Below are 24,550 nucleotides of genomic sequence, written 5' to 3'. Positions count from 1 at the left end.
CAACAACAACAAAAAAAAAAAAACAAACAAACAAAAAAAACCCAACTGCCTATTATAATCGTGCTAGCTGTCGATCCAGGTGATGCGCAATTTCAGCAGCGTCAGTTCTGAGATCGGTTGTATAAACGGAGTTATGTCACTTTAAATCAGATACGCAGAGCATAACAATTCTGACGCTTTGTAGTGTTTCTCAATATAGCAAGTGTGGATTAAAATCACGTCAACGAGGTGGATCAATAAATAACTATTATTGTAGGGAGATGTAGGCTACTGCCACACATACGGTCATTACCACGAAAGAATACAAAAACAATATTTCTAGATTTACATTGGTGTGTGATGTCAGAGTTCATTTTAAAGTGCCGGAAGGGATGTGTAGGTTTTGTACCTATCCCAGTATTGTTAATGATGATAGATGCTTACTTAATGCATTGTCTGCGAGGATGCTTTTGCTAATGACATTTAATGATGGCTTGTTGTAACCGCAGGATTACTCTTTCTATTAGGCCTATAAAGCTAATTCTTCCGCTTCGGGTACACTGGGTATACCGCACAGATGGTATTATGTGGAAATTGCGATTTCTTGTATCCCATGAAATCTCGGTACAATAGACAGCCGTTATTCCGTTTTAACCAATAATTCCCCTTGAAGAAGAAACCCCAAAATACCAGAGAACTCACTGTTGAAAGTCCTAATGAACAAACAGAAACCCCTTTTCCTGTTCAGTTGCGATTTCACGAAACTTTTGTAACTAAAAGTGCGAGTAATTTATTTATATAGATAAAATTAGACGTGTGCCTCTGGTTAACTTACTGAGGGATAATATTTACCAGCACATTTTAAGTGCCCTTATGTTTTTTCTTTTCTTTTCTTTTCTTTTTTTTAATATTGTCGTAATTGAAATGTTCTTTTTTTTGTTATATTGGTTTGGGAAAAGAATTAGCAACGTCGATTAAAATTGCTTTAAAAATAAATTTCAGTATCTCTGCACGTTTTAATGCTGTTCGTTCTACTATACGTTTTAAGGTGATGGCAGCATACCAAAATGGCGGTCTAATAGGCAGGGTTACAGCACAATCATCGTTAAATGAAATCAAAGTAAATCAATCTAATGAATACATAGTATGACACAGATTGACTACAGGGCTGTTATACATGTATTCTCCATCACTCCTGTCAGAAAAAAAGGGAAAATATAATTTTCCCAGACATTGGGTGTCTCCAGAGAGTTAATCAAATTTTGGATTGGCACAGAACGGCGACATCAGGCATCAGTATTCACCCCAATAACGCAGAATAGGTAAAGGAGATTAGTCATAATTAATGAGTGTCTGAGGCTTCTGAGATCCTGCTGGACTGGAGGGCAACTCAGTACCTGCAGTAACTAACAATTCAAAGGGAGCGTATTGTTATCTTAAATAACCCAGGCTAGTATAATATAATTCTGGTTTTGCTACCTAATCAACCTTTTTTGCAAACGTTACTAAAACACTTTCAATGATATTCATTTTTTTAAATCCCACCTAATTTCCAGCCGCTCTGATTGAGATCAGTCGATTGAATGAGATGTTATCAAACACAAATCAGCCCATATGAATGGGCCAGTAGGTACCTACTAGCATACTAAACCATAAATCTACTCTACCCCTAAACCTAATGTCTACCCCTAACCCTGACTGTGTTACTATTAAAGACATTTTAACTATTACTTCAACACCGATTTTTAGCACCTTAGCACCCCCTACGGCTACTATATTCAGCCTCCATTAAAGCGCTTCATCCAGACCGACTCTGATTGAGATCAGTCGATTGAATGGGACGTTATCAAACAAAAATCACCCCATAAGAATGGGCCACTAGGTACCTACTATCCTACTAAACCCTAAATCTATCCCCTACACCTAAACCTAATGTGTACAGCTAACACAATCTCTACCCCTAAACCTAACCGTGTTACTCGTAAAGTCATTAATACTATTTCAACACCGCTTTTTGGCGCCATCTAACGACTGCTACACCCAAAGCGCTTGATCCAGACCGACTCTACCTGTTGGGAGGCTCGTGGGTACCTACTGGCCCATTCCTATGGGATGGTTTTTGCTTCGTCTCAATCAGATCTGATGCCGTCTCAGTGATAACGAACGCAAACCAACGCTCTCCTCTCCCCTCCCGGCCTCAGTCTTGCTTTCTAATAATATAATCACACTTACAAATAATTCTCTCTTTTTAAAATGCTGCCTTTCTCTGTTAACAAGGAGTACCTCCATGATGAGAGAAAAAAATGTGCTAAAAGGCAGCTTTTATAAGACGGAGCTGCTCTTTCAGCACCAAAAAACGGAGCTTGTATTGGTCCAGAACCATTCAAATATGTTTCAAAAAATGTAAGTTAAGAAAACTGCTACAATGATAAGATCTATGGAGGCCATAGATAAGATGTAATTGAGTGGTGTAGAAGTTAAGTGGTGCAGGCCCCTTCTTCCTCTCTTTTGAAAATGCTTTTTATAAGACGGGTCGCAGCTCACAACACCCGCTTTGCATCCGCGTTACTAAGCACGCGATTTAAGGTGTACCTTATAGTTAACAGGGTTTAGATACCATTCTCCTAATTAGTGCTATCTTTCTATATCATTTGAAGACATTACAATGTATTAGGCATATTCAGCAGATGCGATTCAGCCCAACGCCTAATTTTTAATGCATGTGTGACCTTCTAAAGCAATACATAGCCTCTGAGATGTAAACCAACTAAAGCAAACCATAAAAGCCATTCCTGAGCAGCATGGAGCTACTCAGATCAATCTCCATATTATACCATTAATAAAAACGACAAGAAAAGATTTAAGCATCATGACTCAAACAATATGTATTTTTAACATATTTGAATAAATACATATCAATAAATAACATACAAAATGTTTAGACAGTTACAACCATTAAATAAAAAACGTACAAATACACAAATAAATCTTTATAAATAGATAAATTAAGGAATCGACACCTACATAATAATACTTGTTCAGAAATGGTGCTGTAGCTTCAATACATCATATATTTGAACAATAAATAAATATGAAAACGTAAACATTAAATACAATTAATGTAAATACAAAAGTTTAATAAATAATTCAATAGATAAACACTTTGTTATATATGTTTATAGAAATATGCAGAATGCATAACACTTTATAAGCCTCTCCCAAAAGAAAAGGAAATATTAAACATTGGAATTATCCATCATGTGTGTTCTAATATGAGCAGTGAATCGATCCATCCTTTGCAAATTGTCTTGAACTTGTATTCTGATAACCTCCCAGGCCTGAGCAGAGTAATTCTAGAACCAAAAGAAAGAGTTATTTCAGTTTTGCCAACAAATTGGGACCAATATCCTTATTTTTTCAGTAGTTATTATGAAGTGATGGACTCCATCTCCCAGAAGCCTTTGCAACTGCCTTAGGTCACATGATTGCACGGCTCTCCCATGACTCCAACATGGAAATCACAGTAACAAGCGTTATAATTATATTTAAAACACCAAAGACAGAGAATAGTGGGCATACAATGGCAATAGTAACAGAAATTATATGTACCTTGTTTTCCAAAAAATGTTCTAACTTCTTAAAATATGACTCCAATGTCTTTATTTCAGTAGATCGTCTGTTGTCGGAGTACTTCATCTCCTGCATCTGTGTAAAAAATAAAATGAGAAAGCGGTAGCATTTATAGCGGTACATAAATGCTTTACCCGAGTGTACTTGTTCTAAATGGATTTGATATGTTTTTGTAGACAAAAATAGACCTAATGTAGTTCTATATCGGTCTCAAACGTGCAGTTTTGAAAGAACATATGTTAAAGCAAGCCTGTATTTTCATTTACAGTTTTTTCAGGTACATACTACAGTAGGTGAAGGCAAACGTAAAGGTTTGCGTGCATCAGACATGTATTTGTGGTTAAAACATGTAAATGACTGCAGAACGGGTCAGTCATTAAGAGAAGCAGCTGATTGGTTAAGAAAGAAGGCATTGGAGGGGTGGACTCAATGTAACTCTCTGTAGGATAAATGAACTAGAATGTTCAGGACTACATGAATGTAAGGCAGAGAAAACAAGCTTTCATTAAATTAACATTGTCATTTTAGTTTAATTAAAATACACCCTCCTGTGTATTCCTTTAAAAACTGCACATACAATGACTATATAGTGAATGAATGTGCACAGCAGGTAAGATTTATTGAATTCTTTGATTAAAGGTAAAGGATTGATTAATAATGAATAACATACACAAGACTTCAGTTCTTTAGCCTGTCGGTAGAGGTTGTTTCTAAAGGTATCCAGTGCAGTCCTGTTCCATGTTGGCACCGAGTCTTTATTTAAATTGAAAATCTTGCTGATGTTAAGAAATGCTTCATGAAGCTCAAACACATTGTCTCCCAGCTGTAAACAAAGACATGAACGAATCAGTTACAGCATTTTATAAAACTTAAACTCTTTTTTAAAAGGAAAATGGGAAAATGAAAACATAAAAATATAAAACTAGAAAACAGTAATCAAATACATTATAGAAATGTTGCTTGCCATTAGTGAAACATGTTTTGGAGGGGTGCTATTTAACTACAGGTGTGAATGCAGTATAACTATATTACAGAAACTACATTTATAGTAAATGGAACTACTTTAGTTAGAATGTGGCCTAACATTGCTACTCGTGTATATAAACACACATAGCTAAAAACGACTGGCTCAGGCTGAAAACAAAACATAGTTATGTTTAATAACAGTGCATGAAAACTGCAATTCAATACCTAATAAAGTTTTTTAAGTGCAGAATAAAAATGATAAAAAGCAGGCAGGTTTACCTTTATATTTCTGTGTACTTTGTAAGCTTTAGGTGGGATATGCATGTGTGCTCTTTCTTTAACAAACTCCTTGCCCTGAAAGGAAAAGAAAAGAAAATGTCAAAATCCACCAAATGAAATTACTGCACGTATTATTAAGTAGAAAATCATGGCTTATTATTATTATTATTATTATTATTATTATTATTATTATTATATTATTATTATTATTATTATTATTTGTCCTAAAGGATGAGTATTAAACTGAGAAGCTGCATTGCAATAGGTTTTGAAACATTGCTCTCCCCATACTCTCTTCATCAGCACATGCAATACCCGAGAATGCATACATCCACCTTTCCTGTCATGTTTAATGATTTTAATATCGCTCGTTCAATGTATACGATTGTTCTAAGTACAGTAGAAGGTTATCTTACCATGTGTTTCAGCAGGTTCATGGTTTCAACGCTGGTGGGTTTGTACAGGTCGTCCTTGATCCATTTGCATCCTAGCGATGAGCAGCAGCCGCATAATAGCGACAGTACAAAGCACAATGCGAACATATTTCGGCCCATTGTGAGTCTAGCAACTTGTATTCGAAGTTTGCGGTATAAAATTGTGAGCGGAAAGGTGTTCTAGTCTCTTGTCTTGAAGGATTTCCAGGCGGTGTTCTGAGTGCCATGCTGTACAGGTGAGTATATATACACCTGGTGAAGCAGGTAAGTCGGAAAGCGAAAACTGTAAGGAGTTTCCCCGCAGTCGGGTGTTCCTCAGCACAGTTTTCTTTGTTATTTTCAAATGAAGACATTAGAAAGTGTAGCAAGTGCAGCTGCCTTATGTTGCTATTCTATTAACACATAATATTAATTTTGTCAAATTAATTCTCTATGGGTCTCTGTTTGCGTTCACTTTAGCCTGCACTTTCTGTTAAAGCTAAGCCGGACTTGTCTCGTGCTCTCCTGCGTTCCCATTTGCTTTAATTAGCTGAAAGCAAAAGCCGATTTTTATATAATATTTTATACAGGTTTCCTATGAAAGCTGAGCAGTAAAATGTCGTTCTTTCTTTCTTTCTTTCGTTCTCTTTCGACACAGCAAAAAAACGATGGAACGCGTTACAAAACCACCTCGCGCTTATTCTTTCATTTCGTGTAACTGTCAAATAAAAGGTAAAGCACTTATAATGTAATATAAATTTCAAACAAAAATAAATAACACTGATAAATCCTTGAAATAAATTCCGCAATAGTCTAGCGATTTAAAAAAGCAACATGAAAACGAAAATGAGCAGATACATGTGTTCCTGTCAACCGCTCTTCGGGTCTCTGACGTAGGCTGTTCCGGGAGTGTTTATGGTAATCGGAAGCGTGATCCGGCCAGCACGCTTTCACTATCGAACTCCGAGCTGTTTCAAGTTAGCATTTGTTCCAAAAGTAGGGAAATCCAGGATAGTGGTAGTGCGTGTTAGGGGGTTGGGGGTCATAAGGATGTCATAGACTCTGCCCCACATGATATAAATGAAGATGTGGAGTGATAGCTGTTGGAATATATACTGTCAATAAGATATTGCTGAGAAACAATTAAAAATAAACACCCAGGTTACATGCTCAGTGATATTACAGGGTTCAATGAAGAAATACAATGAAAACGTGTGTATTTAATGTTGCCTTCGCTTTAGCAAGTACAATCGCCCTGTGTAAAAGATTCGCACATGGATATAATATCGTGGTGTACGTGTGCTGGTGACATCATTTGGTCCGGTGTCTGTCGTGTAATGGAGTTTTCCTCTGGGTACAAGAGTCGGACGGATCTCATGTGGGGTTCCAGTATATCGCCAGGATAGCTGAAGGCGTCGCGACAAAGCCGACAAACGCGGTCACCAATTCATTAAGGCTCAGGGAATGGGCAATTCAAAGGGTAGGCTACATATCTATAGTAATTAGAACAAATTTCAACAAAAAACAGCTTCCCTGTGCTTTTCGAGGAAGAATTGTATTGCATGCCTGGTAATACTTTTATACAGACTTTACCAATTAACTAGTATAGGACTATTGATTTGTGACTAGGAAGTAGCATCTAGAAAATGAAAGTATTCTGTGAATCCCGTCTTGCAAAGTTCAAACTCCTCCCAGATTCGATTTCATAATATAAACAGCAGGCAGGCAGGCAGCATGGATCCAAACACTCAGCACCCTGAGCACTTCAGCGCTGAAAGGTAAGTTATATTTTGCTGCTTCACATCATTATTGTTCATTGTCGAATTGTGCACATACTGTGGATTGTTTAAAGCAGCTACCATACTCGTCATTGTTTTCACAGTATACGCAGTATACATCGTTTAGAAAATGGATCTGAGGAGCTTGTGGAAATGCATTGTTGTGATGGTAGCCGTGAGTCGGAGTTCTTCTCTGGGATGCAAGTGGATTCAACACAGGTACAAAGACGTGAGCCGGGACAGCCTGCAAATGATAACACACATGGTAAGCCTTCACATCAGGGGTTCGCTTACAGCTGACGTCAGTCAATTAGACGTGTTATTTGTGTGATTGTAATGCATATTTGCATTTCATGAAATGACGATAAATGATCTAAATGTAACTTATCCTTAGGTTTTCTTGGAAACACCGAGGTCGTAGTTTAAGCTTAGATATTTATAGGCGGCATACTTTCTCAAATGCGTACTTAGGAGTTTTGTATCTATTTATATATCTACATCTATAGATAGATAGATAGATAGATAGAGAGATAGACAGCCCTTCTTCCAGCGCCTAAAACAAGTCAAGATAGGGCCCTATATAACATTATTGTACTATTTTACGTGTGGCGAAAAGCAAACACAAAATCATGTTTTGTTTGTTTGTTTAATTTCAGGGTAAAGAGTTCGTGATAAACGAAGAACATGTGGAGAACATCCCCTCCCCAGGTAGTGTTTACATCTCAAATTCACAGGTAAGAGCAACATTACTGAGTCCTGCAAACTGCTACCGCTGTAGTTTATTCAATACATCTTCAAGACATGGAATGATAAGCACGTGGTAATGCACTACACTTTCTCTCGTTGGTGTTTTTCAGGTGAGCAATATTTCCATTATATACCAAGTGCTTCATCATATCAGCAAGCTGTATAATGGAAATATGGACTCTGTGAGATGGGACCGAGAAAAGCTGGACAAGTTTCAAAGCAATATCCATACTCAGAGTGCTCATCTTAAGCAATGTGTGAGTACTTCTGACCATGCAGCTGCCTCAACGACTTGCACCTGATACAAGAAATAGGAACAGAAGTACAAATAATGTAACCCCTGTTTAGATTTTCATTTGAATGAGTTTTAAAAAAGCACCTTTATTGGATATGAACAGACTTCAATTCATAACTGTATTCGTAGCAATGCAGAAGAAACTGTATAACTGGAGTTTCATTTTATTTCTTTCCTTGAAGATGGATAAAGAGACAATGGACAGCTCAGGAGATCATCGGAAAGAGAACCAGAGAATTATTCATTATTTTAAGAAACTGGAAAACTATTTGAAACGAAAGGTTTGTCTATTTTATTCTTTTCTGAATACATAACCGGAAGCACACTGAATATTTGGTTATTTTTTTTAAAAAAATGTTTAGAGTTTGAATCATTTGCTTTTTATTCAGAGGCATTGTGACCCCTGTCAGTTTGATTTTCTATGGAGCTTTTCAAACAAATTTGCAGTCTTAGGAGAACACTGAAACAAAACTAGAGAGACAATGATGTTATCTTTTAAGATTTGATTGAATCCTCTCATAGAGCAGTAGTGTAGATGAGGTAGTTTTGGGTTAATTAAATTCACTGCTTACTCTGTAATTCTTTCCACTTTAGACCAATGAATACTATGTGAAAGGCATATATTTGGAATGTTTAACTCTTAATTGTTTAAATGTTACTAATCTCTTTACTTACTCAATGATGTTTTGTTCTTTAGGGAAACAGTGCTCATGCCTGGGAGATTATCAGAACACAAGTTTGGAAACATTTACAACGTCTTGACCTGATCACAGCTTCCTTGAGGAGACAAAGGAGCACTTCACCCATTTAAAAACAGTGCCTTCCCCTGTAAAATCTATCTGTGGTACATTTTAAAATACTAACGCAATCCTAATTTATTAAGGGAGTTCGACAGTGTTCTTTGTAGTTATATAAAGTGGATGCACTATTCGTTATTTTTGTTAGACTGCTATTTATGAAAAAAAAACACTGGAAAGCAACAACTATTTATTTAATTATTTATGTATCTAACATGTTTATTTATTTAATGTGTTTGTTTGTCTATTTATCTATTTATTTATTTATTTATTTATTGTGTGTTATGTACTTCATGTTATGGTCTTGTATAAAGCTATTTATTTGTACTGTATTTATATTAAAATAGAACAGATTTTGATTGTACGGCTATATATTTGTTTCTGTTTGAAGGCAATATTAATACAAAAAATGAAATAATCTAGTTACCTTAATGGTTCACAACCAGAATATGCAGCACACACAAAACTGTAGCGAAGCATAAAGAAACTTTTGCAATTGTTTGAAAAGCGTTATAGTTAGAATTATTTCTCAATGTCTTCTAGTGAAAACTGTTGTCAAATAATTGTATACTTTTCTTACTATATAAGCTACCATTGATTGTTTTTATAGATGAACACTCAATATATGAATGAGCGCATGTGCATGTTTGCAATATGTATATAACAAGTTTATATATTTATATTAAAGTGTATCAAATTATAGTCAAATTCAATCACAAATGTCTGTAAGAGGTAGCAGTTTTAGATGATAAAAGTGTGCTGTTACAGCCTACAATCGACACCATCATCATATAAGGGGCTCCATTTTCAAGGCCCATTAAAACAGACATAAGACTTTAGTTTAAAGCAAAGTGCTCTTGCATGCAATGTTTACTATGACCAATAGAAGTCGTAGTATAGCAATTCATGGGATTAGTTTATGATGTACAGCTACGGCCAAAAGTTTTGCATCACCCTAAAGAAGTTGTTGTAAATGTTTCCAAGCATGCGTTCTGATTCTCACAGAGACGAGAGAGCTGCATTAAAAAAACATGACAAGAAAGAGTATCAGTTATTTATTTATTTAATATCATATAGTCAAAGAAACTACAAAATGACATCGCAAAAGTCTACTGGAAGCCATAAGAGTAATACAGGGTAAGTAGGGCTAATTTTGGCAGGGATGAGAATAATTCTGTCCTGCCAACAATCACAGGTGTGGCCATTCCCCAGTTATGCATTTGAGATAAGAAAATTTTAATAATGATACATCTGCTTTCCATTCATGTTACTAAGCACGCGATTTAAGGTGCACCTTATAGTTAACACGGTTTAGATTCCATGTGCGTACCATTCCCCTCATTAGTGCTGCCTTTCTATATCATTTGAAGACATTGCAATGCAGTAAACATATTCAGCAGATGCGATTAAAGCCAACACCTAATTTTAATGCATGTATGACCTTCTAATACATCTTCCATAGCCTCTGAAAAATAAAGCAACCCATACAAGACATTCATGAGCAGCAAGCAGCTACTCAGATCAATCTCCATATTATACCATTAATAAAAACGCCAAGGAAAGATTTAAGCATCATGACTCAAACAATATATACTTTTTACATTTTATTTGAATACATAGTGATAAATAACATACAACATGCTTAGACAATTACAACCATTAAATAAAAAACATACAAATACACAAATAAATCTTTATAAATAGATAAATTAAGGAATCAACACCTACAAAATAATACTTGTTCATAAATGGGGCTGTAGCTTCAATACATCATATATTTTAACAATAAATAAATATGAAAACGTAAACAGTGAATACAGTTAATTTAAATACCAAATTAAATAAATAATTCAATAAATAAATACTTTGTTATATATGTTTACAGAAATATCCAGACTGGATAACACTTTATAAGTTTCTCCCAAAAGAAAAGGAAATATTAAACATTGGAATTATCCATCATGTGTGTTCTAATATGAGCAGTGAATCGATCCATCCTTTGCAAATTGTCTTGAACTTGTATTCTGATAACCTCCCAGGCCTGAGCAGAGTAATTCTAGAACCAAAAGAAAGAGTTATTTCAGTTTTGCCAACAAATTGGGAACAATATCCTTATTTTTTCAGTAGTTATTATGAAGTGATGGACCACATCTCCCAGAAGCCTTTCGAACTGCCTTTTTTGCAAGGTTCTCCCATGATTGCAACATGGAAATCACAGTAACAAGCCTTACAAACATGTTAAAAACACCAAAGACAAAGAATAGTGGGAATCCTTAGAAAATAATGTGTACAATTTCCAAAAAAAATTAAAAAAGGGAAAGATATTTTATCCTGTAATATTCTAGAGCTACATTGGAAATAGCCACATAAATTATATTTACCTTGTTTTCCAAAAAATGTTCTAACTTCTTAAAATATGACTCCAATGTCTTGGTTTCAGTAGATCGTCTGTTGTCGGAGTACTTCATCTCCTGCATCTGTGTAAAATATAAAATGAAAAATCAATCAATCCATATACTGGTATGTAAAGGCTTTAACCCAGTGTGCTTGCTCTAAAAGGGTTTGATATATATTTATATACAAAAATACACCTAATGTAGTTATATATAAGTCTCACACGTCCAGTTTTGAAAGAAGTACATTTTAAAGCAAACATACTACAGTAGGTGAAGGCAAATGTAAAGGTTTGCGCGCATCAGACATGTGTTTGTGGTTAAAACATGTAACTGACTGCAGAACGGGTCAGTCATTAGGAGAAGCAGCTGATTGGTTAAGAAAGAAGGCATTGGAGGGGTGGACTCAATGTAACTCTCTGTAGGATAAATGAACTAGAATGTTCAGGACTACATGAATGTAAGGTAGAGAAAACAAGCTTTCATTAAATTAACATTGTCATTTTTTAAAAATGAAAATACACTGTTGCTCTGAATTCCTTTAAAAACTGCACATACAATGACTACATAGTGAATGAATGTGCACAGCAAGTAAGATTTATTGAATTCTTTGATTAAAGGTAAAGGATTGATTAATAATGAATAACATACACAAGACTTCAGTTCTTTAGCCTGTCGGTAGAGGTTGTTTCTAAAGGTATCCAGTGCAGTCCTGTTCCATGTTGGCACCGAGTCTTTATTTAAATTGAAAATCTTGCTGATGTTAAGAAATGCTTCATGAAGCTCAAACACATTGTCTCCCAGCTGTAAACAAAGACATGAACGAATCAGTTACAACATTTTATAAAACTTAAACTCTTGAAGTTCAGTTCAATAATAAGACAGGTTTTTAAAGGAAAATGTGAAAAGGAAAACATAAAAATACAAAACTACAAAATAGAAAGCGAATAAATTATAAAAATGGTGCCTGGCATGAGTGAAACATTTTATGGAGGGGTGCTACTTAACTACAGGTGTGAATGCAGTATAACTATATTACAGAAAATGCATTTATTATAAATGGAACTCCTTTAGTTAGAATGTGGCCTAACATTGCTACCCGTGTATATAAACACATATAGCTAAAAACGACTGGCTCAGGCTGAAAACAAAACATAGTTATGTTTAATAACAGTGCAGATAAACTGCAATTAAATAACAAATGAACTAATTTAAGTGCAGAATATGAGAAAAGATATAAAAATACAGGCAGGTTTACCTTTATATTTCTATGTATTTTGTAAGCTTTAGGTGGGATATGCATGTGTGCTCTTTCTTTAACAAACTCCTTGCCCTGAAAGGAAAGGAAAAGAAAATGTCAAAATCCACCAAATGAAATTACTGCACAAATCATTAAGTAGAAAATCATGGCTTATTATTATTATTATTATTATTATTATTATTATTATTATTATTATTATTTCTAAAGGATCAGTATTAAACTGAGACGCTGCATTGCAATAGGTTTTGAAACATTGCTCTCCCCATACTCTCTTCATCAGCACATGCAATACCCGAGAATGCATACATCCACCTTTCCTGTCATGTTTAATGCTTTTAATATCGCTCGTTCAATGTATACTATTGTTCTAAGTACAGTAGAAGGTTATCTTACCATGTGTTTCAGCAGGTTCATGGTTTCAACGCTGGTGGGTTTGTACAGGTCGTCCTTGATCCATTTGCATCCTAGCGATGAGCAGCAGCCGCATGATAGCGACAGTACAAAGCACAATGCGAACATATTTCGGCCCATTGTGAGTCTAGCAACTTGTATTCGAAGTTTGCGGTATAAAATTGTGAGCGGAAAGGTGTTCTAGTCTCTTGTCTTGAAGGATTTCCAGGCTGTGTTCTGAGTGCCATGCTGTACAGGTGAGTATATATACACCTGGTGAAGCAGGTAAGTCGGAAAGCGAAAACTGTAAGGAGTTTCCCCGCAGTCGGGTATTCCTCAGCACAGTTTTCTTTGTTATTTTCAAATGAAGACATTAGAAAGTGTAGCAAGTGCAGCTACCTTATGTTGCTATTCTATTAACACATAATATTAATTTTGTCAAATTAATTCTCTATGGGTCTCTGTTTGCGTTCACTTTAGCCTGCACTTTCTGTTAAAGCTAAGCCGGACTTGTCTCGTGCTCTCCTGCGTTCCCATTTGCTTTAATTAGCTGAAAGCAAAAGCCGCTTTTATATAATATTTTATACAGGTTTCCTATGAAAGCTGAGCAGTAAAATGTCGTTCTTTCTTTCTTTCTTTCGTTCTCTTTCGACACAGCAAAAAAACGATGGAACGCGTTACAAAACCACCTCGCGCTTATTCTTTCATTTCGTGCAACTGTCAAATAAAATGTTAAGCGTTTATAGTGTAATATAATTTTCAAACAAAAATAAATAACGTATAAATAAAGCCTTGAAAAAAAATCCGCAATAGTGATTTAAAAAAGCAACATGAAAACGAAAGATGAGTAGATACATGTACTCCTGTCAACCGCTCTTCGGGTCTCTGACGTAGGCTGTTCCGGGAGTGTTTATGGTAATCGGAAGCGTGATCCGGCCAGCACGCTTTCACTATCGAACTCCGAGCTGTTTCAAGTTTGCAATTGTTGTAAAAGTAGGAAAATCCAGGATGGTGGTAGTGCGTGTTAGGGGGTTGGTGTTTATAAGGATGTCATAGACTCTGCCCCACGTGATATAAATGAAGATGCGGAATATATATATATATATATATATATATATATATATATATATATATATATATATATACTATATATATATATATATATATATATATAGACTGTTGTGATATAATTGTATAGCGTATTTGATTGCATGATGTTTAAGAAAATATGTAAATTATGTTCATATAGTTTTTTTCAATTCTTATTTCTCAAATTCTAAAACTCTAGGTGATGCAAAACTTTTGAGCAGAGCTAGACCAAACTAAGAATAACTGTGTTGTTAATCTTAGTATTCTGTTAACACAGAGCTCATCACATAGGCAACTAGTAAAGATTTAATTGACACATGATATTTTATTTATTGAAAGAGGTGTCATTATTGTATAACTTGAAGTGAGAAATAGAACATTCTGTACAAATTACAGTAGTACAGCATTAGGCTAACAGAAACTCACAAAAATGATGTATACTTCATAAAACAACTTTATTTCACTATAAATTCAATACTGCAAATAAATATATTCAGATACAGCATGGTTACAAAAATAAATTTAAAAAAGACATCAATCGATAAATAAACAGATATATAAATCTATGGAAAATAAATACCTTCATAAACATATGTTTAACTACATAAATAAATACATAAGTTAATGAAGTTAAATGATCACTTTCAAGTGTTGGTCGTACAATAAAACAATATCAATTACATTAAAAAAATCAATGCAGGATATTTTCTGAAATGTTCACTCCAGAGCCTGCTTCCTGGGAAATAGGTATCTTCTGTGCATTAACCGGACATAATAGAAAGGCATTTGTATTCAAACGTGTGAATTGCTCATTTTTCTCCTAATGGCAGCAGCAAGTAGATCGAGTTTTTGTAAATGTTTCCAAATATGTTTCTGATTCTCTCCTATTCACGAGGACTGCATTTCTGAAAAAAGAAGACAAGAAACTACAAAATAACATTGCAAAAGTCCACTGGAATATAGTAGTACAGTGTAAAAAGGAGTAAGTTTGGCAGGGATGGGGTTAATTCTGTCCTGCCAACAATCACAGGTGTGGCCATTCCCCAATTAGACATTTGAGTTAAAGAAAACTGCTATAATGATACACCTGCTTTCCATCCATGTTAGTAAGCAAGCGATTTCAGGTACACCTTGCAGTTGACACGGTTTAGATTCCATGTGCATACCATTCCCCTTATTAGTGCTGCCTTTCTATATCATTTGAAGACATTGCAATGCAGTAAACATATTCAGCAGATGCGATTAAAGCCAACACCTAATTTTAATGCATGTGTGACCTTCTAATGCATCTTCCACAGCCTCGGAAAAATAAAGCAACCCATACAAGACATTCATGAGCAGCAAGCAGCTACTCAGATCAATCTCCATATTATACCATTAATAAAAACGGCAAGGAAAGATTTAAGCATCATGACTCAAACAATATATACTTTTTACATTTTATTTGAATACATAGTGATAAATAACATACAACATGCTTAGACAATTACAACCATTAAATAAAAAACATATAAATACACAAATAAATCTTTATAAATAGATAAATTAAGGAATCGACACCTACATAATAATACTTGTTCAGAAATGGTGCTGTAGCTTCAATACATCATATATTTTAACAATAAATAAATATGAAAACGTAAACAGTAAATACAATTAATTTAAATACCAAAGTTAAATAAATAATTCAATAAATAAATACTTTGTTATATATGTTTACAGAAATATCCAGAATGGATAACACTTTATAAGTTTCTCCCAAAAGAAAAGGAAATATTAAACATTGGAATTATCCATCATGTGTGTTCTAATATGAGCAGTGAATCGATCCATCCTTTGCAAATTGTCTTGAACTTGTATTCTGATAACCTCCCAGGCCTGAGCAGAGTAATTCTAGAACCAAAAGAAAGAGTTATTTCAGTTTAGCCAACAAATTGGGACCAATATCCTTATTTTTTCAGTAGTTATTATGAAGAAATGGACCACATCTCCCAGAAGCCTTTCGAACTGCCTTTTTTGCAAGGCTCTCCCATGATTGCAACATGGAAATCACAGTAACAAGCCTTACAAACATGTTAAAAACACCAAAGACAAAGAATACTGGGAATCCTTAGAAAATAATGAGTACAATTTCCAAAAAAAATTAAAAAAGGGAAAGATATTTTATCCTGTAATATTCTAGAGCTACATTGGTAATAGCCACATAAATTATATTTACCTTGTTTTCCAAAAAATGTTCTAACTTCTTAAAATATGACTCCAATGTCTTGGTTTCAGTAGATCGTCTGTTGTCGGAGTACTTCATCTCCTGCATCTGTGTAAAAAATAAAATGAAAAATCAATCAATCAATATACTGGTATGTAAAGGCTTTACCACAGTCTCGTTCTTCTGAAAAGGTTCAATATGCCTCACACGTGCAGTTTTGAAAGAAGCACATGATAAAGCAAACATGTATTTTCATTTACATTTTTTTCAGGTACATACTACAGTAGGTTAAGGCAAACTTCCAGATTGCACGCATTAGCCATGTGTTTTTGGTTTAAACATGTAACTGACTGCAGAACGGGTCAGTCATTAGGCGAAGCAGCTGATTGGTTAAGAAAGAAGGCATTGGAGGGGTGGACTCATTGTAACTCTCTGTAGGATAAATGAACTAGAATGTTCAGGACTACATGAATGTAAGGCAGAGAAAACAAGCTTTCATTAAATTAACATTGTCATTTTTTAAAAATTAAAATACACTGTTGCTCTGTATTCCTTTAAAAACTGCACATACAATGACTACATAGCGAATGAATGTGCACAGCAGGTAAGATTTATTGAATTCTTTGATTAAAGGTAAAGGATTGATTAATAATGAATAACATACACAAGACTTCAGTTCTTTAGCCTGTCGGTAGAGGTTGTTTCTAAAGGTATCCAGTGCAGTCCTGTTCCATGTTGGCACCGAGTCTTTATTTAAATTGAAAATCTTGCTGATGTTAAGAAATGCTTCATGAAGCTCAAACACATTGTCTCCCAGCTGTAAACAAAGACATGAACGAATCAGTTACACCATTTTATAAAACTTAAACTCCTGAAGTTCAGTTCAATAATAAGACAGGTTTTTAAAGGAAAATGTGAAAAGGAAAACATAAAAATACAAAACTACAAAATAGAAAGCGAATAAATTACAAAAAATGGTGCCTGGCATGAGTGAAAGATTATTTGGAGGGGTGCTACTTAACTACAGGTGTGAATGCAGTATAACTATATTACAGAAAATGCATTTATTATAAATGGAACTCCTTTAGTTAGAATGTGGCCTAACATTGCTACCCGTGTATATAAACACACATAGCTAAAAACGACTGGCTCAGGCTGAAAACAAAATATAGTTATGTTTAATAATAGCGCAGAAAAACCGTAATTCAATACCTAATAAAGTTATTTAAGTGCAAAATAAAAATAATAAAAAGCAGGCATGTTTACCTTTATATTTCTATGTATTTTGTAAGCTTTAGGTGGGATATGCATGTGTGCTCTTTCTTTAACAAACTCCTTGCCCTGAAAGGAAAGGAAAAGAAAATGTCAAAATCCACCAAATGAAATTACTGCACAAATCATTAAGTAGAAAATCATGGCTTATTATTATTATTATTATTATTATTATATTATTATTATTATATTATTATTATTATTATTATTATTATTTCTAAAGGATGAGTATTAAACTGAGAAGCTGCATTGCAATAGGTTTTGAAACATTGCTCTCCCCATTTTCCCTTCTTCAACACATGCAATACCCGAGAATGCATACATCCACCTTTCCTGTCATGTTTAATGCTTTTAATATCGCTCGTTCAATGTATACTATTGTTCTAAGTACAGTAGAAGGTTATCTTACCATGTGTTTCAGCAGGTTCATGGTTTCAACGCTGGTGGGTTTGTACAGGTCGTCCTTGATCCATTTGCATCCTAGCGATGAGCAGCAGCCGCATAATAGCGACAGTACAAAGCACAATGCGAACATATTTCGGCCCATTGTGAGTCTAGCAACTTGTATTCGAAGTTTGCGGTATAAAATTGTGAGCGGAAAGGTGTTCTAGTCTCTTGCCTCGAAGGATTTCCAGGCGGTGTTCTGAGTGCCATGCTGTACAGGTGAGTATATATACACCTGGTGAAGCAGGTAAGTCGGAAAGCGAAAACTGTAAGGAGTTTCCCCGCAGTCGGGTGTTCCTCAGCACAGTTTTCTTTGTTATTTTCAAATGAAGACATTAGAAAGTGTAACAAGTGCAGCTGCCTTATGTTGCTATTCTATTAACACATAATATTAATTTTGTCAAATTAATTCTCTATGGGTCTCTGTTTGCGTTCACTTTAGCCTGCACTTTCTGTTAAAGCTAAGCCGGACTTGTCTCGTGCTCTCCTGCGTTCCCATTTGCTTTAATTAGCTGAAAGCAAAAGCCGCTTTTATATAATAATTTATACAGGTTTCCTATGAAAGCTGAGCAGTAAAATGTCGTTCTTTCTTTCTTTCTTTCGTTCTCTTTCGACACAGCAAAAAAACGATGGAACGCGTTACAAAACCACCTCGCGCTTATTCTTTCATTTCGTGTAACTGTCAAATAAAAGGTAAAGCACTTATAATGTAATATAAATTTCAAACAAAAATAAATAACACTGATAAATCCTTGAAATAAATTCCGCAATAGTCTAGTGATTTAAAAAAGCAACATGAAAACGAAAGATGAGTAGATACATGTGTTCCTGTCAACCGCTCTTCGGGTCTCTGACGTAGGCTGTTCCGGGAGTGTTTATGGTAATCGGAAGCGTGATCCGGCCAGCACGCTTTCACTATCGAACTCCGAGCTGTTTCAAGTTAGCATTTGTTCCAAAACTAGGGAAATCCAGGATAGTGGTAGTGCGTTTTAGGGGGTTGGGGTTTATAAGGATGTCATAGACTCTGCACTACATGAGATAAATGACGATGTGGAGTGATAGCTGTTGGAACATATACTGTCAATAAGATATTGCTGAGAAACAATTAAAAATAAACACCCAGGTTACATGCTCAGTGATATTACAGGGTTTAATGAAGAAATACAATGAAAACGTGTGTATTTAATGTTGCCTACGCTTTAGCAAGTACATTCGCCCTGTGTAAAAGATTCGCACATGGATATAATATCGTGGTGTACGTGTGCTGGTGACATCATTTGGTCCGGTGTCTATCATGTAATGGAGTTGTCCTCCGGGTGCAAGAGTCGGACAGACCTCCTGTGGGGTTCCAATGTATCTACAGGATAGCTGAAGGCTTCCCGACAAAGCCGACGAACGCGGTCAGCAATTCATTAAGACGCAGGGAAGGGGCAATTCAAAGGGTAGGCCCCCTCTATATGTAGGAACTCGAACAATTTCCAACCAAAACTAGTTTCACTGTGCTTTTCGAGGAAGAATTGTACTGCATACGTTGTAGCAGTTTTATACCGTGTTTAACTGCCTGCTGTTTATACTATGAAAGCGAATCTGGGAGGAGTTTGAACTTTGCAAGAAGGGAACCACATAGGGTACTTTCATTTTCTAGATGCTACCTCCTAGTCATATCTGCTATGCTAGCTAATGGGTAAACACGGTATAACACTATAACTATTATGTTATAACTATTTCATTAGATTATTCCAGTTTTTTTTTTCAATTCTTTATTAGAGTTTTTTTATTTCTGTTTGAAATTTATATTACATTATAAATCCTTTACATTTTATTTGACAGTTGCACGAAATGAAAGAATAAGCGCGAGGTGGTTTTATACGGCGTTCTATCGTTTTTTTGCTGTGTTGAAAGAGAACGAAAGAAAGAAAGAAAGAAAGAACGTCATTTTACTGCTCAGCTTTCATAGGAAGCCTGTATAAATTATTATATAAAAGCGGCTTTTGCTTTCAGCTAATTAAAGCAAATGGGAACGCAGGAGAGCACGAGACAAGTCCGTCTTAGCTTTAACAGAAAGTGCAGGCTAAAGTGAACGCAAACAGAGACCCATAGAGAATTAATTTGACAAAATTAATATTATGTGTTAATAGAATAGCAACATAAGGCAGCTGCACTTGTTACACTTTCTTATGTCTTCATTTGAAAATAACAAAGAAAACTGTGCTGAGGAACACCCGACTGCGGGGAAACTCCTTACAGTTTTCGCTTTCCGACTTACCTGCTTCACCGGGTGTATATATACTCACCTGTACAGCATGGCACTCAGAACACAGCCTGGAAATCCTTCAAGACGAGAGACTAGAACACCTTTCCGCTCACAATTTTATACCGCAAACTTCGAATACAAGTTGCTAGACTCACAATGGGCCGAAATATGTTCGCATTGTGCTTTGTACTGTCGCTATTATGCGGCTGCTGCTCATCGCTAGGATGCAAATGGATCAAGGACGACCTGTACAAACCCACCAGCGTTGAAACCATGAACCTGCTGAAACACATGGTAAGATAACCTTCTACTGTACTTAGAACAATAGTATACATTGAACGAGCGATATTAAAAGCATTAAACATGACAGGAAAGGTGGATGTATGCATTCTCGGGTATTGCATGTGTTGAAGAAGGGAAAATGGGGAGAGCAATGTTTCAAAACCTATTGCAATGCAGCTTCTCAGTTTAATACTCATCCTTTAGAAATAATAATAATAATAATAATAATAATAATAATAATAATAATAATAATAATAATAATAATAATAATAATAAGCCATGATTTTCTACTTAATGATTTGTGCAGTAATTTCATTTGGTGGATTTTGACATTTTCTTTTCCTTTCCTTTCAGGGCAAGGAGTTTGTTAAAGAAAGAGCACACATGCATATCCCACCTAAAGCTTACAAAATACACAGAAATATAAAGGTAAACATGCCTGCTTTTTATTATTTTTATTTTGCACTTAAATAACTTTATTAGGTATTGAATTACGGTTTTTCTGCGCTATTATTAAACATAACTATATTTTGTTTTCAGCCTGAGCCAGTCGTTTTTAGCTATATGTGTTTATATACACGGGTAGCAATGTTAGGCCACATTCTAACTAAGGGAGTTCCATTTATAATAAATGTATTTTCTGTAATATAGTTATACTGCATTCACACCTGTAGTTAAGTAGCACCCCTCCAAATAATCTTTCACTCATGCCAGGCACCATTTTTATAATTTATTCGCTTTCTATTTTGTAGTTTTGTATTTTTATGTTTTCCTTTTCACATTTTCCTTTAAAAACCTGTCTTATTATTGAACTGAACTTCAAGAGTTTAAGTTTTATAAAATGTTGTAACTGATTCGTTCATGTCTTTGTTTACAGCTGGGAGACAATGTGTTTGAGCTTCATGAAGCATTTCTTAACATCAGCAAGATTTTCAATTTAAATAAAGACTCGGTGCCAACATGGAACAGGACTGCACTGGATACCTTTAGAAACAACCTCTACCGACAGGCTAAAGAACTGAAGTCTTGTGTATGTTATTCATTATTAATCAATCCTTTACCTTTAATCAAAGAATTCAATAAATCTTACCTGCTGTGCACATTCATTCGCTATGTAGTCATTGTATGTGCAGTTTTTAAAGGAATACAGAGCAACAGTGTATTTTAATTAAACTAAAATGACAATGCACAATCTTGCACATTCTAGTTCATTTAACCTACAGAGAGTTACATTGAGTCCACCCCTCCAATATCTTCTTTCTTAACCAATCATCTGCTTCGCCTAATGACTGACCCGTTCTGCAGTCAGTTACATGTTTAAACCAAAAACACATGGCTAATGCGTGCAATCTGGAAGTTTGCCTTAACCTACTGTAGTATGTACCTGAAAAAAATGTAAATGAAAATACATGTTTGCTTTATCATGTGCTTCTTTCAAAACTGCACGTGTGAGGCATATTGAACCTTTTCAGAAGAACGAGACTGTGGTAAAGCCTTTACATACCAGTATATTGATTGATTGATTTTTCATTTTATTTTTTACACAGATGCAGGAGATGAAGTACTCCGACAACAGACGATCTACTGAAACCAAGACATTGGAGTCATATTTTAAGAAGTTAGAACATTTTTTGGAAAACAAGGTAAATATAATTTATGTGGCTATTTCCAATGTAGCTCTAGAATATTACAGGATAAAATATCTTTCCTTTTTTTAATTTTTTTTGCAAATTGTACACATTATTTTCTAAGGATTCCCAGTATTCTTTGTCTTTGGTGGTTTTAACATGTTTGTAAGGCTTGTTACTGTGATTTCCATGTTGCAATCATGGGAGAACCTTGCAAAAAAGGCAGTTCGAAAGGCTTCTGGGAGATGTGGTCCATCACTTCATAATAACTACTGAAAAAATAAGGATATTGGTCCCAATTTGTTGGCAAAACTGAAATAACTCTTTCTTTTGGTTCTAGAATTACTCTGCTGGGGCCTGGGAGGTTATCAAAATACAAGTTCAAGACAATTTGCAAAGGATGGATCGATTCACTGCTCATATTAGAACACACATGATGGATAATTCCAATGTTTAATATTTCCTTTTCTTTTGGGAGAAACTTATAAAGTGTTATCCATTCTGGATATTTCTGTAAACATATATAACAAAGTATTTATTTATTAAATTATTTATTTAACTTTGGTATTTAAATTAATTGTATTTACTGTTTACGTTTTCATATTTATTTATTGTTCAAATATATGATGTATTGAAGCTACAGCACCATTTCTGAACAAGTATTATTATGTAGGTGTCGATTCCTTAATTTATCTATTTATAAAGATTTATTTGTGTATTTATATGTTTTTTATTTAATGGTTGTAATTGTCTAAGCATGTTGTATGTTATTTATCACTATGTATTCAAATAAAATGTAAAAAGTATATATTGTTTGAGTCATGATGCTTAAATCTTTCCTTGGCGTTTTTATTAATGGTATAATATGGAGATTGATCTGAGTAGCTGCTTGCTGCTCATGAATGTCTTGTATGGGTTGCTTTATTTTTCAGAGGCTGTGGAAGATGCATTAGAAGGTCACACATGCATTAAAATTAGGTGTTGGCTTTAATCGCATCTGCTGAATATGTTTACTGCATTGCAATGTCTTCAAATGATATAGAAAGGCAGCACTAATAAGGGGAATGGTACGCACATGGAAACTAAACCGTGTCAACTGCAAGGTGTGCCTGAAATCGCTTGCTTAGTAACATGGATGGAAAGCAGGTGTATCATTATAGCAGTTTTCTTTAACTCAAATGTCTAATTGGGGAATGGCCACACCTGTGATTGCTGGCAGAGACAGATTAACCCCATCCCTGCCAAACTTACTCCTTTTTACACTGTACTACTATATTCCAGTGGATTTTTGCAATGTTATTTTGTAGTTTCTTGTCTTCTTTTTCAGAAATGAAGTGCTCGTGAATAGGAGAGAATCAGAAACATATTTGGAAACATTTACAAAAACTCGATCTACTCGCTGCTGCCATTAGGAGAGAAATGAGCAATTCACACGTTTGAATATAAATGCCTTTCTATTATGTCCGGTTAATGCACAGAAGATACCTATTTCCCAGGAAGCAGGCTCTGGAGTGAACATTTCAGAAAATATCCTGCATTGATTTTTTTAATGTAATTGATATTGTTTTATTGTACGACCAACACTTGAAAGTGATCATTTAACTTCATTAACTTATGTATTTATTTATGTAGTTAAACATATGTTTATGAAGGTATTTATTTTCCATAGATTTATATATCTGTTTATTTATCGATTGATGTCTTTTTTAAATGTATTTTTGTAACCATGCTGTATCTGAATATATTTATTTGCAGTATTGAATTTATAGTGAAATAAAGTTGTTTTATGAAGTATACATCATTTTTGTGAGTTTCTATTAGCCTAATGCTGTACTACTGTAATTTGTACAGAATGTTCTATTTCTCACTTCAAGTTATACAATAATGACACCTCTTTCAATAAATAAAATATCATGTGTCAATTAAATCTTTACTAGTTGCCTATGTGATGAGCTCTGTGTTAACAGAATACTAAGATTAACAACACAGTTATTCTTAGTTTGGTCTAGCTCTGCTCAAAAGTTTTGCATCATCTAGAGTTTTAGAATTTGGAAATAAGAATTGAAAACAACTATATGAACAGTCTCTCTCTCTCTCTCTCTCTCTCTCTCTCTCTCTCTCTCTCTCTCTCTATATATATATATATATGAATTGCTCTACTACGACATCTGCTGGCCATAGTTGACATCGCATGCATGAGACTTAGATTTCTTTAAACTAAAGTCTTATGTATGTTTTAATGGGCCATTGAAAACGGAGCCCCTTATCAAACTTTTATCATCTAAGATCGATGCCTCCTACAGACATTTCTGATTGAATTTGACTATAATCTGATACACTTTAATAAAAATATATAAACTTGTTACATACATATTGCAAACATGCAGATGCACTCATTCATAATTTCATTTTTTATATTAATATTGACTTGAAACATCTCCGGTCAA

At 34.7% G+C, this 24,550-nt stretch overlaps 5 protein-coding genes across 5 annotated transcripts; 2 read left to right on the top strand and 3 right to left on the bottom strand.

Moving 5' to 3' along the window:
• Positions 1-3,215: 3,215 nt before the first annotated feature.
• LOC121324196 (interferon a3-like) lies at positions 3,216-5,421 on the bottom strand. Its single transcript, XM_041265789.1, has 5 exons — positions 5,271-5,421; positions 4,855-4,929; positions 4,280-4,432; positions 3,589-3,684; positions 3,216-3,332 (listed from the first exon to the last, which is right to left on the bottom strand). The coding sequence occupies exons 1-5, from the start codon at positions 5,406-5,408 to the stop codon at positions 3,216-3,218; spliced, it is 579 nt and encodes a 192-aa protein (XP_041121723.1). The 5' UTR covers positions 5,409-5,421.
• Positions 5,422-6,819: 1,398 nt separating this feature from the next.
• On the top strand, positions 6,820-9,057 carry LOC121323949 (interferon a3-like). Its single transcript, XM_041265292.1, has 6 exons — positions 6,820-7,045; positions 7,150-7,310; positions 7,702-7,779; positions 7,903-8,049; positions 8,270-8,368; positions 8,785-9,057. Exons 2-6 carry the CDS (start codon positions 7,176-7,178, stop codon positions 8,896-8,898), a joined length of 573 nt encoding a protein of 190 aa, XP_041121226.1. The 5' UTR covers positions 6,820-7,045; positions 7,150-7,175; the 3' UTR covers positions 8,899-9,057.
• A 1,766-nt stretch (positions 9,058-10,823) lies between these two features.
• LOC121324348 (interferon a3-like) lies at positions 10,824-13,069 on the bottom strand. Its single transcript, XM_041266085.1, has 5 exons — positions 12,932-13,069; positions 12,536-12,610; positions 11,929-12,081; positions 11,266-11,361; positions 10,824-10,940 (listed from the first exon to the last, which is right to left on the bottom strand). Exons 1-5 carry the CDS (start codon positions 13,067-13,069, stop codon positions 10,824-10,826), a joined length of 579 nt encoding a protein of 192 aa, XP_041122019.1.
• A 2,724-nt stretch (positions 13,070-15,793) lies between these two features.
• On the bottom strand, positions 15,794-18,069 carry LOC121324185 (interferon a3-like). The gene is made up of 5 exons (XM_041265749.1): positions 17,905-18,069; positions 17,490-17,564; positions 16,888-17,040; positions 16,236-16,331; positions 15,794-15,910 (listed from the first exon to the last, which is right to left on the bottom strand). The coding sequence occupies exons 1-5, from the start codon at positions 18,040-18,042 to the stop codon at positions 15,794-15,796; spliced, it is 579 nt and encodes a 192-aa protein (XP_041121683.1). The 5' UTR covers positions 18,043-18,069.
• A 2,253-nt stretch (positions 18,070-20,322) lies between these two features.
• Positions 20,323-22,560, top strand: LOC121324187 (interferon a3-like). The gene is made up of 5 exons (XM_041265751.1): positions 20,323-20,487; positions 20,830-20,904; positions 21,353-21,505; positions 22,023-22,118; positions 22,444-22,560. The coding sequence occupies exons 1-5, from the start codon at positions 20,350-20,352 to the stop codon at positions 22,558-22,560; spliced, it is 579 nt and encodes a 192-aa protein (XP_041121685.1). The 5' UTR covers positions 20,323-20,349.
• The last annotated feature ends 1,990 nt before the right edge of the window (positions 22,561-24,550 follow it).

This window comes from Polyodon spathula, chromosome 12, assembly GCF_017654505.1.
Source record: "Polyodon spathula isolate WHYD16114869_AA chromosome 12, ASM1765450v1, whole genome shotgun sequence".
In the NCBI taxonomy this organism is placed as follows: Eukaryota; Metazoa; Chordata; class Actinopteri; order Acipenseriformes; family Polyodontidae; genus Polyodon; species Polyodon spathula.
This window is presented reverse-complemented; position numbering and strand designations above follow the sequence as displayed.

What these genes read in the sequence shown, in the direction of transcription:
- LOC121324196 (XM_041265789.1), bottom strand. Translation starts at nt 5,408, where the DNA reads ATGGGCCGAAATATGTTCGCATTGTGCTTTGTACTGTCGCTATTATGC. An exon ending in TGAACCTGCTGAAACACATG is followed by an intron (nt 4,930 to 5,270) that starts GTAAGATAACCT and finishes TTTTCCTTTCAG; the next exon opens with GGCAAGGAGTTTGTTAAAGA. An exon ending in AAGTACACAGAAATATAAAG is followed by an intron (nt 4,433 to 4,854) that starts GTAAACCTGCCT and finishes CTTTGTTTACAG; the next exon opens with CTGGGAGACAATGTGTTTGA.
- LOC121323949 (XM_041265292.1), top strand. Translation starts at nt 7,176, where the DNA reads ATGGATCTGAGGAGCTTGTGGAAATGCATTGTTGTGATGGTAGCCGTG. An exon ending in GTGCTCATCTTAAGCAATGT is followed by an intron (nt 8,050 to 8,269) that starts GTGAGTACTTCT and finishes CTTTCCTTGAAG; the next exon opens with ATGGATAAAGAGACAATGGA. An exon ending in AAAACTATTTGAAACGAAAG is followed by an intron (nt 8,369 to 8,784) that starts GTTTGTCTATTT and finishes TTTGTTCTTTAG; the next exon opens with GGAAACAGTGCTCATGCCTG.
- LOC121324348 (XM_041266085.1), bottom strand. Translation starts at nt 13,069, where the DNA reads ATGGGCCGAAATATGTTCGCATTGTGCTTTGTACTGTCGCTATCATGC. An exon ending in AAATACATAGAAATATAAAG is followed by an intron (nt 12,082 to 12,535) that starts GTAAACCTGCCT and finishes CTTTGTTTACAG; the next exon opens with CTGGGAGACAATGTGTTTGA. An exon ending in AACATTTTTTGGAAAACAAG is followed by an intron (nt 10,941 to 11,265) that starts GTAAATATAATT and finishes TTTTGGTTCTAG; the next exon opens with AATTACTCTGCTCAGGCCTG.
- LOC121324185 (XM_041265749.1), bottom strand. Translation starts at nt 18,042, where the DNA reads ATGGGCCGAAATATGTTCGCATTGTGCTTTGTACTGTCGCTATTATGC. An exon ending in AAATACATAGAAATATAAAG is followed by an intron (nt 17,041 to 17,489) that starts GTAAACATGCCT and finishes CTTTGTTTACAG; the next exon opens with CTGGGAGACAATGTGTTTGA. An exon ending in AACATTTTTTGGAAAACAAG is followed by an intron (nt 15,911 to 16,235) that starts GTAAATATAATT and finishes TTTTGGTTCTAG; the next exon opens with AATTACTCTGCTCAGGCCTG.
- LOC121324187 (XM_041265751.1), top strand. Translation starts at nt 20,350, where the DNA reads ATGGGCCGAAATATGTTCGCATTGTGCTTTGTACTGTCGCTATTATGC. An exon ending in TGAACCTGCTGAAACACATG is followed by an intron (nt 20,488 to 20,829) that starts GTAAGATAACCT and finishes CTTTCCTTTCAG; the next exon opens with GGCAAGGAGTTTGTTAAAGA. An exon ending in AAATACACAGAAATATAAAG is followed by an intron (nt 20,905 to 21,352) that starts GTAAACATGCCT and finishes CTTTGTTTACAG; the next exon opens with CTGGGAGACAATGTGTTTGA.